We start from the raw sequence: 19,543 nt of genomic DNA on the forward strand, positions 1-19,543 counted from the left end.
ATAATTGTATAATGGATATGAAATTTCTGAGTTAAGTGTAATTCATTTGTCTTTATAAACTGCACTTTTCTAACAATCACTTTTGATCATCGTATTTCTTGTTTAAAAAAATTCATTTACATTTAATCTGAGACCATAATTAACTCCTTGTGAACAAGTATTCGAAAATCTCTTTTTTTAATTCGGAAAATTTTCCACGCATGGAAGATGGTGAAATTTGTCATGACTCTCCCCCAGACATGGAATTCAAACAATACCATAAGCTTATGAGCAATTTGATAAGAAATGCAGTTAATACATGTAGGCTTGCATTCCCCTGTATCTTGTGTATCGAGGAGGAGTTTCAATGATTTTTCTTAATTTTTTACCAAATAACACTTTCCACTTACTAAATGCTGCATACATGTAATATAATCCCTGTAAATGTATCTATAGTATAGGCAGATTTGTATTTAGGGATGACCTCCATTTCATACTGGTATAGGAATGAAAGAAATCGGATGTGGTGTACAATCGAACAAATAAAATTCAAATTTTACCACAGCATTGAAGGCTTATTATCTGTGTAAAAAATACAGCTGTAATTGATGATCTTATCTACTACGATAGTAAGAATAAAACTTTATAATTTACTGAAATGTGAGATTTAATTTTGAAAACTTTGTTTTTTTTTCTTCAGATCAGAGCCTCAAACCTTGATGTGATTGGTTTCCAAGAGGTGAGGGCAGATCAAGACCCGAGCTTCCCCAGTCGGCGACGTCAAACCCAGGTCGATGAACTCCAGGAGCTCTTGCTGCCCGAATACAAGTGGTCTACATTCCAGCTTGGTCATGACATGCATTCACCAAGAGATGGCGCTGCTAAGGAATGGCAGCATGAAGGTATATGATTCTGGTAGAGCTATGTGTCAATGCTTTCAAGTTGAAACTAGCTTGTTTTATACTGGATCGTGTAGGCTGTGTAGTATAAACAGAAATGTGATATCGTCAAAAATCCATGCTTAAAAGATGATGATACTATAATATTTATGATTTCATACCAAAACACAAGGTATAAACATAATTGGAGTGTAAAGGACAAGTCCACCCCAACAAAAACTTGATTTGAATAAAAAGAGAAAAATTCAACAAACATAACACTGAAAATTTCATCAAAATTGGATGTAAAATAAGAAAGTTATGACATTTCAAAGTTTTGTTTCTTTCACAAAAACAGTTATATGAATGAGCCAGCTACATCCAAATGAGAGAGTCGATGATGTCATTCACTCACTATTTTGTTTTTTATTGTTTGAAATATGAAATATTTTGATTTTCTCGTCATTGTCATGTGAAATGAAGTTTCATTCCTCCCTGAACACGTGGAATTCCATTATTTTAACATTTTGTGCTTCAGGCAAGGAGGTCCTAATCGTCAAATTCGTAAAAATTGAAATATTATATAATTCAAACAATAAAAAACAAAAGAGTGAGTGAGTGACATCATCAACTCTCTCATTTGGATGTAACTGGCTCGTTCATATACATTGTAACTATTTTGTTAAAAATAAGCGAAACTTTGAAATGTCATAACTTTCTTATTTTACATCCGATTTTGATGAAATCTTCAGCATTGTGCTTGTCTGATTTTTCTCTATTGATTCAAATCAACATTTTTCTGAGGTGGACTTGACCTTTAATGGTGAGCAGAAAGGAGATTCAATGTATTCAGTGCCACAAATCTTTATCAAATATTCTCCAAGGCCAGTTACATCAAATACAACTTGATTTTCATCCAAAAGCATGAATTAATTTGGTATATTTATTTGGTATTATGACTTTTAAGAAACTCTTTCTCCAATGGGACCCTGGGTGATAATCAAAATCAGAAGAGATCATCAGAGTCATCTTTTTTTTGGTGAATTTACATCTTTACTGCCTTACTCTAATTCAATCAAAATTCATTCAACTCTAATCATGAAAACATGTTACAAAATTTATACAAGTATTACATAAGGTGAGAGAATTATTGATAAGACTTCAAATGACAAAACACAATTGAGACGTAAAGGTAAGCAGAAAGGAGGAGATTCCTTATATAATCGCTGCCCCAACAAAATTAAAAAAATTATAAAAAAGTTATAAATACACATCCAAAACAAAGAGAATAATTTTCATTTAAGACAACACAAATTATAAACATAATAAACATAATGCATAGACCATTTAAAATTTCAATTAATGTACATGTACTTGTTCAATAGGGAATATTTGTATTTGTATGGAAAAAACTTAGAGAGATTCGCTTGCCTTAATCAGGGGCTATATGTTGCTATATTTGTGGTCCTGTAAGAAACAATGAATTTCTCATGCAATGTAGTTCTTATGTTGGGGTACTGATTATACTAGAATTCCTCGCGTTGTAACTATGAACATCCATGTTAAGAATAAACCAACTTGATTAAAAGGCCAGAAGTTATATCCATTAAACATAGAATCGTAAAAAACAATATGAAAGTTTCCAAGGTTGATTACATTTAATATTTTAATTTTATGCAATTCAGTTGCATGTTACCAACATGCCTTCAATTCTTGGAGTAACTGTAATGTCAACTACAGATGGCAGCATTTAATTAAATGGGGAGATTCTTATTTAGGAGCTTAGTCGGGAATGCTACTCTGCCCAGCAAACCTTTAACAACTTATAAGGTTGTCATGTATAATCACTAATACTGAAATATGTCAGATAGAAATTTAAGAAATTACTCCACCAGTCAGGGGCAGACTTAGAATTTTATCATGGGGGGGGGGCATTGGGCTCAGAAAATGGATGTATTCACAGGACGATGACCAAGGACCAAATTTTATCAAAAATGAAATTGAAAATGAAAAAAAAAATGAAGGCCATTGCTTCAAAAGAGGGGGCACTACTACTCATTAATTATGTACAATTTGACCACTTTGATCACTTTCATTAGATTTATTGAACAATCCAGAAGCGTTAATGTTAGTGCACCATTGGCTGTTTGGTACAAACTCATACATGAAGCCCCCAGCATTTCATTTTAAATAAAATTTTAAAGGAAACCCATAATCAAAGTATTCCATATTTTCACATGGAGATTAATCTCATTTTGGCTCTATACTATGTACCTCTTGTCCAATACTATTCATATTCTTCTATGAGTTGATATATTTAATCATTTTTTTTTGGTTTAAATTAATACTAGTACAGGTCTAGCCCTCCTGAGCAGGCACCCAATCCTCAAGTCTCAGAAGCAGGACCTGTCCCACCACTCAAGGACAGACAAGGTCAAAAGAAAGGTCCTTCATGTCACCTTGATGGTCAGTGGGTATGAGGTTGTCATCTCTGTGGTCCACTTTTCTTATGACAAATGGCAACAGTGCAACAATGTGGCTGAGGTCATGGAATATATCAGAGGTAAGTGGTACATTTGTGAAAATAGGGTTGTTATTTGATAACATGGTTAATCTCTCTGTGGCACTCAAGTGGCAGCAATGCAACTATGTGGCCAAGATCATGGAAAATATCTGAAGTAAATGGTTTATTTGTGGAAACATTGTGATATTTGGAGGGTTGGTATTTGATGACATGGTCATTTCTGTGGCAAACATTTCTTATTGCAGGTGGCAGCAATGCAACAGTGTGGCCGAGATCATGTAAAATACCCAAAGCAAGTGGTTTATACATGATAATGTGATATTTTGATGTTTGTTTGGTATGAATTTATCAATTCCTTGACAATCTATAGAGGTCTGCGATGCACCTTCTACCACATTTGCCAACAGTACAACTACTGGTAGGTGGCTTTAGATCATGGAATTTATCAAGATAATTTACATACATGTGAATCCCCTGTGATGATTATTTTGATGTCTGGTACATGTGAGGGTGTGGATTCTGTGGTCCTTATGTCAAGTGGCAGCAGTGCAATAATGTAGCAAAGTTCATGGAATATATCCTAAGTAAGTGGTTTTTGTGAAACCGCTGTGATATCTTGATGTTTGGTAGGAATGAAGTGACAACAGTAATGTGGCAGAGATCTTGGAATGTATCCAAGGTTAGAGGATTCTTTTTTAAAACCTTGTTATGAGGCATCGTCTCTGTGGTTCACTTGCTTACCATAATATCTTATAAAGACTTTAAAGCTGCATTTGGTGTTACCCTATAAGTATTTGTAAATGAGATCTACATTTCTTCTTCTCCATTGAAAAAAAAACCTTGTAGGGGAAGGCGGGGTAAGTTGAGCCTTTTTTGCTTTTTTCATGTTAGAACTTATATGATCCATAATCTTGTAGAAATCAGTACCTTGCCTTAAAAATTAATTCTTGGGAAACATTTTTTTACTTGTATATAACATTTTACCCCCACACTGAAAGTCACCGACTCACACCTTAAAAAAAAGTCAAATGGCTCAACTTGCCCCACCCATGGGGTAAGTTGAGCCACCTTCTGTGGTAAGTTAAGCCACAAAACTTATGTACAAAAGGTATCGGACAAGAACCAGCATGACAATTTTTATTCAAAGTCTTTTCACTTTTGAATTCTCTGTAAATAATAACATCCTATAAAAGTAAAACCATTGTCTTGTGAATTTGGTCGTTTTTGTCTGCATATCAATGGCTTTTCAAGTTTCTTTTTTTTTTTAAATATAAATGTGTATACATTACCATATGAATTACCATGGCTCAACTTGCCCCGTGTTGGCTGGCTCAACCTACCCCAGTCCAAACTTAATGTGATATTTCACATCAACACATTTCTCATGCATCCATCATGTAAAAGACTATGACAAGAATGAGGATCCAAAACTGGACTAACAATTTTGTTCTTATGCTTTTATTATCTTTATAGATGCATGTAGAGCAAAATTTCACACAATTTCTCACTTTTTTACTGAAATTTGTATTTTTCCCCTTTGAAATTTTTTTTTGTGTCAATGTTGAAAACAATGTGGTGGGGTTAGGGGTTATGCAATGGGTCATCAACATATGGCACTACCACAATTTGTGACTCATTCATTATCAGCCTGGGGGTGGTGGCTCAACTTATCTTGCCTTCACCTACTCGTGCTTGTATGTTCCCTGCTATGATTTATAATGGACTGTGTTTTGTGTCTTTGTGCTTGCTGAAATACATTATATGAAATGGAATGTCTCCCTCTATGGGCAAAAGGGAACAAACATTTTCTGGTGAATAAAGCCTGTTTGTAGTTAACCAAAGTAATCAATGTCATAAACTCTTCTCAAATGAAGTCATGCCATGGTTGTTTTGTGAGGGTCTATATGTGTGGATAAATAATAAGTGAATACAGTATATTAAAAGAGAATTTCGATTTATTTCTAAAATTGTTATTATCAATAAAGTCGAAGTCATAAACAAGTTTACAGTTTTATTTGTGTTATGTACTGTAGATAACAGTGAAATGCACATTTTTAGGTGAGATAATTCAGTATTGGGTACTTTGTCAAAATGGTTTGATTTTCTACTCTAATGGCAAGATATGTATATATTACTGTACATTATTATTGACTCATATGCAGATGTCAGGTTTGAATATCTGATTTGATCATTTAACAAAGATTCATACATATACCATTTATTGGCCTCATATTCAGCAAGGTTCTCTTTGCTTCTATCACTCATATCTCTTGTATCTTTGTCATTCTTCTACCCATATCAATTGAACTATTAATAGAAGAGCTGTGGTGTAGTGGTTCTGACTCTCGCCTTGAAATCAGATGGTCATGTGTTCATATCCCACCTTGGCCTAGTTTCCTTTGGCAAGGCGTTTAATCCACACTTTGCCACTCTCCACTCATGTGCTAAATGGGTACCTGGTAGGATGTGAAAGTCATTTTAGTTTGACCAGTAGTGTGTGCAGCCCAATAGGGACTTGCTGGAATACTCCACAGGGAGTAGATGATGTGCATTCATTGTGCGTGGTAATGACTGATAACCAGGGTGATAATAAATATGTTAGCACTTAGATACGTACAATGTATGTCTTAGGAACATTGTTTCTCAACTTGGCAAGATACGTTTTCTTGCCACATTGAGGTACCGTACAACTTTTCAAAAGTCGACTTGGCAAGAAAACATATCTTGCAATGCTGACTTCCATTTTTTCATACATCCATTTGGCGAGATAACGCCATCTCATCAAGTGAATGGCACTTTAAAGCTTCTGACCTTCCGTAGGTCGACTAATACCGTGTTTACACATTGACTCGGCTCGGGTGTTGAATCCGCGAGCCGGGTTGAACACCACGAAGAAGGGATCAGAGATCGTGTTTATACGTACATATAAAAAGGCGAGTTCAACACGGCTCGCGGATCTCGAACGGAAGAAGAATTATGATGTCGCAAATTAAACGCGGGAAATTCACCGCCGGAATCGAATCTTGTCCGTGCGAACAACAACAATGCCAAAAGTGAAAGCGCGCGCAGTGACCTGGTCAAGAGAGTTCGACACGGCTTTCTGTTTACACACGAAAAAATTGCAGAGTCTGACTTGGCTCGCGGGTTGAAACCTACGATTTTGGCGGATCAAAAAAGCCGTGTTCGACACGGCTCGCGGATCACACTGATCGTGTTTACACAGCATAAAATTGCCGTGTTGAGCACGGCTCGCGTGTCGAACCCCCGAGCCGTGTCACTGTGTAAACACGGTATAAATTCAACTAAAATCCATTATGATGAGTGACCAGAAGGTTACAGACCTTTCCTCTTGTTCACATTCAAGAAGTCAGAATTGGTCAGATGAAGAAAAATATATTACTCCCTGTCATCATTAGAAGGATTAATAGCAAATCCTTGTAGATCATGGTGCCTTAGTGGTCCATTAGAAAGGCAAAGTTGGGGGATGAGAAAAGCAAAGTCTGTTATATCACTTCCATTCATTTCCCATTGATGTCTTACATCTTGTGCATCATACTTCTATTTCTGACATCTTAACCACTCTGTAATTTATGGTCCTCATTAATGGCAGACTGTTGGAAAGTTGCTTCTAAATGTCAAGTACTCATAGGGCTTTAAAAAGCCAGAAATACCGGGGTTGAATTCGTCAAGCTTTTCTTGTAGATTCGAGCGGACTGGCTCAGCATTTATCCCCCTTTGTCTAAATATATTCTTGCGGAATTACTCTGATATATGGTGAGGAATTATCACTTGTGATATGACAGTCAGAACTCATCATGTCTAATGCTTGACAAAGTCCATATGGTCTGTGATGGAAAGCGACCATTTATTTTTTCTTTATTTTTGGGGTTTGCAGTGGAAAACACTTCCGCAATTTGCACCATTTCTTAGAAAGTTCATTTGATAAGAGCGTGTGTGAATTATCTGTAGAAATAACTCAAAATATCAAGTTTACCCCAGCATGGTTTTGAATTTAAAGAGAAAAGGAAAATGAGCATTTTCTGCAGAAAATCAAACATATAGTCAGAATATTATGGCATCTTCAAATTTTGTTTATTACACAATTTTTATTTTATATAGTTTTTCGAGTTTTCTCGATTGGATACTAAACGACCTTTTGATTGAATCATGAATAACAATAATGGTCATGAAACAATTGTTCTTACATGGAGTCAAATAACATTGCAGAAGGAAAAAAAGGTATGTCATATTTCATGTCATTTTATTACAAAAGAAGTAGCGAATGTGTGATCTTGTTGGTTCTATCATTTGCACACTGTCCATGTTGTACCAAATTACTAATTAATTGAATTTGATTTTTATGATGCTTTGTGGATTTGTCTCTCTTCAATATTGTTATGATTAAATTTGCCTTTGGGATTTGCAATTGATTAATGTCTGATTCTTGCATCAACAAATATAGATTGATTTGCTTTTATGGAGATTGATCTGTCACTTGTAAATTTGCAACTGAAATTTGCTAATATTCTCTTGTAACACTCCCTTAGACAATTAACAAACATACTTTACAATGGCCAATGGTTGGACTAAAATATGCTTTCAATTCTTACATTTTAAGCATGCATTTATGATGTTTGCATTTGGTATTCTTCAGGAGAATATAGAGTGAACTTACTGTTACTAAGTAACTGATTTCAAAATTTAAGACTAACTAAAAATTTCATCATTCCAGGCTTTTCTCATTTCTCACTTTTTTATGAGTTAACTTTCTGCTTGACCTTGAGGGAAGCTTGCAAAATATTCTTCTTATTGTATATTCACGTTTTCTGCAGGGGCTCGAAGACATGGTTTCGTTGAATCCTTGCTCATGCATCTATTAAATAGGAAAGATGAATTCAACCATATGGGGCTTCATTCCAAGAATTCTTGAAATTCCACATTGCTTGGATATTAAGTTGAAATCCAATGTGAGATTTATAACAGTGGATTGAGGTAGATTTATGTGTACGGTCATTTTATACAAACTTTTGGAATTAAGAAGAGAGTCCATGTAATTAAATATTTTCTCAAATTCATGTTTTTTTTTAAATTATCAAAGTTAATAGAATGAGGTTAGTTCACACAACAACTTGAGATGGAATCAAGGCACAAATTAAAATAAGCCTTAGCCCCACAATGATTTCAGATGTATCAATTCTTACTTGCTCAGATTCTGTCATAAAGCTGTTCATGAATATTCAAGTGATTTTATATCCACAACATCAACAACAAAAATAGGAATATCAAGTGCCAGAATGTAGGAAACAATTTTTTTTCTCTGATGTTTGAAAAGTATTTTTATTTCTTAATTTCTAAATAAAATGGTACAACACAGAAAATGTGATTATATAACAAACATTCATCTTCTAAAGGCCTACTGTATGCTAACTTAACCCAATGTGATTGTTATAAAACAACAATTTCTAGATTGCTTTATTCTGGGTTTTTTTCAGGAACTAATACATCAATATCTCAACAGCTTAAGTTGAAAACACTTATAAATTCAGAATAAGTAAAGTGGATTCTGAATACACTTCCATTTATTCAAATCAAGTATTTGACTCCATATGATTCTATTTCTATAAAGCATAGAATATATTCCTAAATATTGCTAATGTCAATTTTAAGCTAGGTAGATGCTATAATCTTGTCTGTAAGAAAACAGATTATTGCATCCCGTAGGCCATAGATCTACCAGTATATGTCAGTTATTTTCTTGCAGCCTTGTAAATACAAAGCATGTAGTATTGCTTGTGAATATCCTGTATGGTGGAGCAGTAATCCTTATGATGTCAATATTTTGTTTTACTTTAGATATCCTCTTAATTGTGGAAAAATACTTCTGCTTTGATGTTCCTTGAGCACTCCTTTCTTACATGCCTTTTCTGACTCATTTAATGTTTTGTAATGGCATCATCATTGATCGCTATTCGTGGTTGGAGTATTAAACAAATTCAAGTAAATATTTGCATCGTTTATTCTCCTCCTCTGTCATATTTCAGCTGTCTGTTATTCTAATGTCTCATGAATCAACTCAAGACAGCGAAAGCCTTGATTTCGTCCTATACAAAAATCAATCCCAGTTACAAATGTGCAAATTCTTGATATTTCCTTGTGTTCTAAACCTTGATCATTTCTTGTTTTGTTCAAAATTTATGTTTGAGTGGAAAAACATTCTCCAGATTCTTTGTCGATAGTGAACAAGACATTCACAATTGCTACTGCATAAATCTAGTTCGTAAACAATATGTGCCTGGCAGAAGAAGAAGGGGAGGAGGAGGGCGGGGTTGGATGAGAAGAGGAGGGGTCGGATGCAAGTGAAAGGAGAAGATGAGGGGTGGGGTGGAAAGAAAAGAGGAGGAGGATGGGGGTGGAAAGAGAAGAGGAGGGGTCGAGTGCTAGTGAAAGGAGAAGAAGATGAGGAGTGGGGTGGAAGGAGGAGGAGGATGGGGGTGGAAAGAGAAGAGGAGGGGAGGGGACATGGGGTGCCAGTGAAAGGAGAAGAAGATGAGGGGTGGGTGGAAAGAGAAGAGGAGGAGGAGGATGGGGGTGGAAAGAGAAGAGGAGGGAGAGGATGAGGGTGGAAAGAGAAAAGGAGGGGTCGGGTGCCAGTGAAAGGAGAAGATGAGGGGTGGGGTGCAAGCGAAAGGAGAAAAAGATGATGGGTGGGTGGAAAGAGAAGAGGAGGGGTCAGGTGCCAGTGAAAGGAGAAGATGAGGGGTGGGGTGCAAGTGAAAGGAGAAGAAGATGACGGGTGGGTGGAAAGAGAAGAGGAGGGGTCAGGTGCCAGTGAAAGGAGAAGAAGATGAGGGGTGGGATGGAAAGAGAAGTGGAGGATGGGGGTTGGAAAGAGAAAAGGAGGGGTCGGGTGCCAGTGAAAGGAGAAGAAGATGAGGGGTGGGATGGAAAGAGAAGAGGAGGAGGAGGATGATGGGGGTGGAAAGAGAAGAGGAGGGGTCGGGTGCCAGTGAAAGGAGAAGATGAGGGATGAGGTCAAAAGAGAAGAGGAGGAGGAGGGGGTGAAGGATACATGTATGAAGGAGTTGAAGTTTTAAAAAATGGAATCAACTTCTTAAATGAATTCTTTCATATCTTCTGAATATAGCAATGTATCACCAACTTACATGTAGACTATCAGAATTACAGCGTGGGAGTACCGATAATATGTTTTGGCTGAAAAGAGGATTTGTGCTGGTGTCCCATCTATCTATCATATGAGGTGTGAAATCAGCATACAAATTATTCTCAAACTCAAAGAAGATTACAATTGCTTTGCTCATCGCTGGTCCCACACAGGCTGTTTACAGTCTTGATGCTTATATGCCAAAGTTAGTACTGATGTAATGGCTTTAATTTTAGAGTAGAAAAGAGGTTGTATGTCTAATTGGTTTGATGATGTGATGGTGTTACTACAAAAGAAAAGAGACAATGATATGATGATTATCATCTAATGAATTGTAGATTGATGTTGCTTTAAATGTAATATTTTTTTTTCAGATTTTTGCACCTTTTCTTTTAAAATAAGAATATATCATAGACTTAATGTATCAGTAAACTTTCTTTGATTTGAGATCATATGGAAAAGTCTCGTTAAGAAAGGAGTAAACATCCATTTGCATAAACTGCATGAATCACGTGATGTTTATAGTATACATTTAGATTAGAAAGTTAGTGTATTATGAAATGCTGTTAAAACAAGAAGCTAAATCACATACTCTGCACACTAATTTACTTGCCCCACCTACTCGCGATCATGTAATTAGAATGAGATACTTGCTATCACTTTCAATTTGACTAAATTGACCATCTCATTTACAGAACCTCCCATTGCATGTGTTCCCTCGCAGCGAAATCCATGTTCCCGCTGGGAAAGCGATGGTAATCCTAGATGCAACACTGGAATTTCTTTTTCACCTCTTCTAGACCTATATTGTGACAAGCCTTCACAACCAATCACGGTCGTGATTGGCTGGGGAATGAAAGTATAGCATGTGTAGACGGCTATGGCTGGCGACGTTTTGCTGAGCTTTCATTTCCATGTTTGTTACTTAAGAGCTACACTACCCTAGTGTGTGATATTCAACCTGATTATTTCCTTAGGCCATCTTATGGTGGTCTGTCGGTATATCATATCGGTGGTGATAGGTTAAATGAGTCATCAAAACGGTTTGTATCCAGATAGCATTTGCAGGATACAATTTTTTTTTGTAAATTAGACCTGAAATTGAATTGAATTGAGTTGTCTATAAGATTGTGATTTATGCTATACAGGATACCGTTGCATAAAGCTGTTTGTAACTTTGTGCACAACTGGCGCTAATTGAGATTCTCTATAAATTGTATTGCCATTGGCTTAAGTTGAAATTTGATTCTTTTAGGTAAAAAAATGGTTGTACATGTAGTTATTAGTAAGCATGTGGGTGCAAAGTTTGAAATTTGAATTTGTTATGTGAAAACGGAAAGTTTTTTCCGTTTTATTTTATTGCACAAGAATGAATCACCAGTCATCCATGATGTCATGAGTAACATACTAAAAGCTATATGAAATGCCCCCAGTTCCTTTAAGCAGTAACCAACCGATTGTCTGTATTGTACCATTTATACCAAAAAAAGCCATCTTCAGGGGAAAAAAGTTAGGTTTAAAGGTTTGGGTAACTATATCAAAATGAGTTCGTACAGAATCCAATGAAATGACCACCAAAGTGTCTGTTTAAATAAAACGCATGTGCCAAAGGATTCTGGAAGAAATTGTGTAATTCCTGAGAAATCAGCAAATAAGCACAGGATTCGGGGAGAGCGTCGGGCCTGACGCTCTTAGCAATAATTATACATTATCCACGTGCGCTTATCTGTGTTAGGGATCTTCGGTGTGAACATTTTTCAGCGTAGATTTTAAGATTTCACAAAGTTCAGTTAATGTAACTGTACTGGATCTAGATCCTCGATGATATACTGACAATTAAGCCTTGTTTTACAGACTTTCTCATGAAATCATTGTTTACTGCAACTACTGGAATTTCTCTTTAATATGATGTGGATATTTAAGATAAAAAAACATAGCTTTTCAAAGTTTTGAGGCTGATAAAATACTACAGTTATACAAAGCTAAGTTCTATCTTCCTAAGATATGAAGTCACTATTTATTTTATAAAGTGCTGTGCTATGGGCCTCATCATTGGTTGATGAGAGGGATTAAAGAGGGATTTAATTTTGAATCAATTTCAAACAAGCCATCAAACTGCCAAATCAAACTGGCTTGAGAGTACATGAAATAAAAAAGAAAGAAAGCTCATAGGGATTGTAAAGAAGAAATGCTGGCATCCCAGGGCACTTTCCAGTCTATGAAGAAGACGCCAGAAATCTTTCATTCGACTCTTGATCCAGGTGAATAGCATATTGAAGGACGCTGGGTAATAGCCAGATGCGTATTAAATAAGTACGCAGGGATAAGGTAGGGAATTCAGTTGTTGGAAAGGTCAGGAGAAGTTCATCACCTTTCCCCAAAAGTGGTATCCATATTTTATTGATGACAAATGGTGAGGAGAAATAAACGAGAAAGGAATATCAGGAAGCTGGGAGTGGCAGAAACCATAAGGACCTTAGCGTTCATCTTCTGTTGGCATTGGTAATGCCCTTTTTGCACCGAAGCAAGAAATTTCTACTTGAACATTAATGTCAATCCATATAGCAGCTGGCTTTTACGCCTCAATGATATCAATGAAGTAAAAGCAAGCTTTAGTTCAAGGTTACATCTGCCAAATCTCTCTGGAAACGGCACTGGGAAATCAAAATTCTAGGCAATGCATTCACACTGCTCTAGGATTTGGTTTTGTTCCTGGTTTAGTCAGACATGCTGCCTGCTTTTCACCATTGATTTGCAGAGCCTGCCTTATTTTGAGAGTGCGAACAAAGTTGATTATGAAGATAACAATGATATGCCTCTTATTCAGACACAAGCCCTAGAAGTGATGGATATAACGAATAAGAAACTGATATAAAGCAATGTTAAGAAGGTACTGTAAATTGTCAGTGTGGATACACCCAATATGCGGATACCAAATGGCTTGATACCTATATCAAATTTGCCATTTTTTTACCAGTGTAAATTGTTTATCCATATCTGATGTGCTTTCAAATTGATCTTCCAGACATGCAGAAATATCGGAATAGGAGCCTTGAAGATTTATTTCATTTCTTCTAAGAAATAACCTTAATAGAACAGTGTGGGTTGTGTACTTTACTGTGTGTCTAGTGTTGTAATGACAAGGTGATAATGATGACATTGCTGGTGATGAAGATGATGATGAGGGGGAGAGGAGGATGATATAAGATGATGTTACTGGTGGTCAGTAGCATATGCAAAATTTTTGAAACGGGGGGGGGGGGGGGTTTCAAAATGAATGAAATTTTAACAACCCCCAAAAACATCTTCACCACAAATTTTAGGTCGTTTCGTTTAGGGGGCTTGTCCAATAAAAAAATTGGACAAGCCCCCCCCCCAAAAAAAAGGTGTCTTTACAACAAATTTTGTCATTTCATACCCAACACAAATTTGACAAGCAAAAAAAAAAGGTCTTCAACAACATCTTGGTGGGGGGGGGTTGGATCTCCAAAAGTTAAAGGGGGTTTTGAACACCTGCCTGTAACCCCTCCCCCTTCCCCCTGCATACGTCTCTGGTGGTGGTTTTGATGATGATGATGATGTAAATGGCGTGATGATCTTTATGAAGGTTTCGCTTCTGCTGCTGATGATTTCAATAATTGAAACGCTACTCCCCATAGGCCCAAATAAAACAATAACAGTGATGTTAGTGGTAATGATGATGCTGAAAATGATCCTGAAAATCAGAAACAAACCAACCCTGAAAGCACTAACTAATAATTCTATATCTGATGTTATCACCATGAAAATAAATAAATAAAAAAAATGAGGCAGAGATGGCTATAGCCTTAAAAAAATAAGTAGTAACGTGGCAGTTTGAAATGGTTCAATAAAATTTGATCCAGCAACAATTGCTCCACTGCAAAATCCATATATTAATGCAATGACCAACTTCAACCCTGGATTTAACACTATACCCTATCCTAAACCTAACCCTATATCTTAGACGAAGTGAAGCCTGGAGCAATTGTCGCCGGAGTAAACGTTGTGTCACTGTTTGGAATATGGTTATATTTGACATTTTAACCCATTTCTGCATCCGATTTCCCATATGAATTCACAGGAAATGAGAATCTATTATTTTATTCACCCCTACAGACGCAAAGCCCAAGTACTCCATCCTCCTTGGTGATTTTAACACCTACAATGATTACGAAGGTCCCCTGGAGGGGCTGCACATGGGCTACTTTTCCTCGCAGAATAAGTGCCCCAAGTATGCCAAATCCAAGAACCCAACGGTGGAGTCTGAACTCACAGCTTACGATGATGCCTGGAAGGTCATGCACTATGGGGACAATGGTTTCACTTTCAGTAACATGGTAAGGAATGTTATTGCTCTGGCAAGAATTTAATGACACCGATCTTGGTCTTGTAGTTATGTTGTTTTTTCCAACTTTGTAATGATATTGTAAATTGGCCCTTTCGGCCCTGCTGTTGGTCAATATGTAAATGTGCGAACATACTAATAGATAATAATGATAAATAAAAGTTATACATTTGTTGACTTATTTCTCCATAATAAGGATTGATAAAGTATTTGGACGCTGCATTTCACATTATTTGATAAGATCAATTACACCATACAACACTTAATGAAAATTGGTAAGTAGCAGTATTCATAAGTTAAGTTTTTGGTACAAATCACAGAATGGAGAAATAATTTTGCCTTTTCCGAGTAGAAATTCAGTTCATTAAATGAGGAATTTAATCTTGAAACATGTAGTTCAATGACTCATTTCTTATCACTGATTTGAAGAGTAATATACATCTATATTTGGTAATATGGATCATGAGTATGTATGTATGTTTTTGTTAGATAAAGTTTTTGCCATTTTGAAAGAGATGATTCAAAATCAGAAAGAAATCTTCATTATCAGTTGAAGTGAATTTTTCACAAAGTCTTCCATTGGTATTTCTCTCTTTTTATCTTTAGCACACTTTCTTGTTTCCTTACTGTTTATTTTATTCTTCTCTCAGTCTCCATGCCATTATTGTTACGATCCCTACCTTTATCTCTCTCTCTCTACCTCTCTTGCTCTCTCTCTCTCTCTCTGTCTCTCCATTTTTTGTTTCTATTGATGTATGTATTTTTCTGAACCTTCTCATCTGACCTACCCCAAAGGAGCTCAAACCCCTAGCCAATTAGTCTGGCTCTAAATTCGATCATCCATAGATAGCATGATCTTGTCATTATTCACGCTGAAAAAGACCAAGATTTCCTGACTGGTCATCCCTTCTCAGTCAATCCCAGCATTGTCTGGTATTTAAAATCCATTTTGGAAGATTATCGGTATTCTAACTTTAGCCAGATCTCACTGCAGCTCTCCCAACCCTCGTGGAATACGGCATAGATGCCCCAGATTCTGTTGTCTAGACTTTTAATTAGACTCATTCGTAAAACTTTTCTTCTCGTTATCCATGCATTACCGTATCTCAAATATTCTGAAGAAAGATTTATTCCTGAAAAGGGAACGCGGTGACCTCGTTCAAATCATTCAAATGGATAGGGATTAGGCTCTTGTGAAATCATGTCCTAAACATATGAGAGGTCATTGTCCCTTTCAATAAAACATATTTTTTATCATTAGTAAAATATGAGTATCATAATGTTCCATTTTACCCATAGTTTGGGGGTATGTATGCAAGAAGATGTCCTTTCCCCTTTTGAAATATTTAAAGGGTACTTCAGGCTGCAAATAATCCCCTGAGTAAAACATTGAAAATTTTATTCAAAATCTGATAAATAAACAAAGTTCTTGAAATTTAAATTTTATATTAGTAATATTTGTGAAAATAGTTATATTCTCATTCTCATGAATGTATAATAGGTGGGCTGCTGATGTCATACCCCCGCTTTACACATTTCATCAGTTGTCAATCCATTTTAATTAATAGGTGCCGCTTTTCTGAAGGCAGCGGCAGCGGCAACATCTTAACACCCTGCCAGAGTTTCAGGTCACATGACCTAGGTCAAAGATCATTTTGGGTCAATGAACTTTGGCTATGTTGGGGGTATTTCTTGATTTTCATCATAACTTTAAAATTTTATGGATTTGGTTCATGAAACTTGGACATAAGAGTAATCAAGTATCACTGAACATCCTTAGTGAGTTTCAGGTCACATGACCAAGTTCAAAGGTCATTTAGGGTCAATGAACTTAGATTATGTTGGGGAAATAAAAACGAAAACTTACCCAAGGTTAAGTTTTTTTTAAATATCATGACTCTGAAAGCATGTGGATCTAGTTCATGAAACTTGAGAATAGTAATCAAGCATCAGTGAACATCCTGCGTGAGTTTCAGGTCAACTTTGGCCGTTTTGGGGTATTTGTTAAATTGCCATTATAACTTTGAAAGTTTATGGATCTAGTTTATAAAATAGGGTAATCGAGTATCACTGATCATCTTGCACAAATCTTTGGTCGCATGATCAAGGTCATTTAGGGTCAGTGAACACAGTATTTTATCTTCATATGAATGGTGTTTTATTTTGTGAATAATTATTCTATAGTTCTTTTCAAAGTCAGCACTGCTGCTATATTGAATCACATAATGCAGGCGAGACTGCCAGAGACACTCCACTTGTCTTCCATTCTTGGCAGTTCAAATTGGAATAGGTACAATTTTGTATGATTAAAAAAAAGAAAAATGAATTCAAATGAAATAACTGGGATTATGACAGAATCAGCTTGCTCTTTGTATATTCATAAAAAACATGCAAAGAACTGTTTTACCGAAAAAATAGAACACTTTAAATTGCCATAAATTTGTTATTCCTTGTCCAATTTCGTTGAAATTTTCAATGTTTTGTTATGCCTGATTTTTCTTTATCTCTTAAAATCATATTATTTTTATCCTGGAGTATCCAATTGAAAATAACATCCATACCTTATTTTTCATACTTTTATATGCTAAATTATTGAATGAATGCATGGAAAATTTGTGTCATATTTGATATATTACCAGTGTTCATCTACACATTCATTTTAGAGACAATTCATGAATAACCAACAACTTTTGTAAAGTTATCTCACAAAATTGATTTTTATTTCAAGCTGTTCATCATTGATGTTATATTTTTCTGATAATATTTTCATTCATCTGACAGCCATCGCCGGGCTTTCTGAGCAGGCCAGACAGAATTCTTGCCAGCAATCGCTTCTTTAAAGTCATCTCTGCAGACATCAAAGGCTATGGCAACATCTATGCACAAAAATATCAAAGATACATAACTTTTGCAAGAAGGAAAGCTATAATAGAGGCAGGCAGGCGGACATATTCTGGAGAGCCTGGTGGGGATTGCTTGCATGACTGTGGGCCAAATGGTGTGTGCCAGTGTGGTGTGTGTGTAAGGGGCAGAGACAGAGAACCTTGTTCAGTTCCGCACTGTACGGCATGCAGCGCAGACTTATACAGACGCTATTGTATTTTGAGGATCATTTTTGGAGCTTTTACCTTCCAACTCTTTGTTGGTTTAATCCAGACAGTACTTGCCATAACTCAAGGTGGCAATGTGCATAGACATAAATCTCTGGCACGCCTTTGCCAAGTTCCCCTCGTCGTTGCCCCGTCGTGGAGACACGTGCGCCACTTCCATCTGGCCTCATCGATACGTACCATCTTGAGTTCATGTCGTAACCTAGCTCTCGTCAATCTCTCAATCAGCCTTCTAGGGATGTTGTCTCTTGCGATGTTGTCACAGTCCTGGTTTGAAGAACCTTTGCAGCTCTTGGAAAGTCCGCTTCTAGAAGAGTTCAATCCATCTGATCACCTCTTGGTCATTGCAGAATTGAGATTTCTCTAGAGAGTATTAATCATAGATTTTATATATTTCATTCTTTCAGTTGAAATTTTCAGGGTGTTATCTATTTTTGTGTAATAGATCAGAGAGATGGATGATTAAATTAATGATCTCTCATATATATTATTTCTCTCATGTATTATTTGATGGGAAGTTGTAAGTTGGATCACAAAAGCTATTGCCTCCAAAGAAGGAATCATGATTTAATAATAGTCATGCAAACCCAAATTGTCATACAAGTGCATGCCTCTCTGAAACTGCCTTAGTGAATCTGACTATTTTCCTTCCTCTCTGTACTTTTCCCTTTTTGTAATAAAAAGAATATTTTGCCAATTTTCTATCATCTCATTTCTGGTGCTATATGACAAGTTTTATGTTGTGCTTGCCTTGGAAAATAATTTCCTTGCATATTAACCACTTTTGTATCACTGAGAAGGCCTTTGTCTACATATTGAATTGTTAATTTGATAAATGATCTGTTCAGCCATCTTGCTTATTAGTTTAAGAATTATGTTATTCCATGTCAAAATCAGTGGGACCCTTCATGTCACCTTGCTTAATTGTGTGTCTTGTTTATCAATGTAACATTTGAAATTTATTGATAAAAAACAACCACTCCTTATAATGGAACTACATGTACAACCTTCAAATGGCATCAAATAAAACTTTCTTCTTCTTCTTCGTCTTTCTTCTTTCATCACTAATGCAGATATATTTTAGCTATTGCCTTTTGGTATATTTCCCGTTTGAGACATAAATGGTCATCAAAAATTGTGTATGGACAATAGTCTTTCTCTTTATGTAGGAACACTTTAGCTTTAAAATCATTAAAATCAAAGAGAAGTGCAAATTATATTAATATATATACACATACACTGTGTTTGAGTGATATGAGATACATGAAAATGGTATACTGTGTGACTTTTCAGAAAATGCAATTGAAATCATTAAAAACTCGGCTGTAAGAATGATTACATTTTTTTTGGTAAGTGTGTTAATGTTTTGTGATTCAAGATATTTATTTAGTAGAAAGTATATAATACACATTTTCAATTCTGCATTTTATTGTGTCCTATGTATTATCCTATTTATAGAAAATTCTATCCTGTATATATGTACTGAAATTGAACCCATTTCAGCTGATGATATTTATTATACAT

General features: G+C 35.9%; 1 protein-coding gene across 1 annotated transcript in view; it reads left to right on the forward strand.

Moving 5' to 3' along the window:
- The window catches only part of LOC121411205, a 46,476-nt gene extending 27,577 nt beyond the window's left edge, over positions 1–18,899 (forward strand). The window contains exons 4-7 of the mRNA XM_041603784.1: positions 680–881; positions 3,214–3,420; positions 14,681–14,901; positions 17,691–18,899. Coding sequence (XP_041459718.1) covers positions 680–881; positions 3,214–3,420; positions 14,681–14,901; positions 17,691–18,386 — 1,326 coding nt within the window. The 3' untranslated portion in view covers positions 18,387–18,899. The remainder of the gene's footprint in view (positions 1–679; positions 882–3,213; positions 3,421–14,680; positions 14,902–17,690) is intronic.
- Positions 18,900–19,543: the final 644 nt, after the last annotated feature.

The sequence above is a fragment of the Lytechinus variegatus genome, chromosome 3, assembly GCF_018143015.1.
Source record: "Lytechinus variegatus isolate NC3 chromosome 3, Lvar_3.0, whole genome shotgun sequence".
Classification (NCBI taxonomy): domain Eukaryota; kingdom Metazoa; phylum Echinodermata; class Echinoidea; order Temnopleuroida; family Toxopneustidae; genus Lytechinus; species Lytechinus variegatus.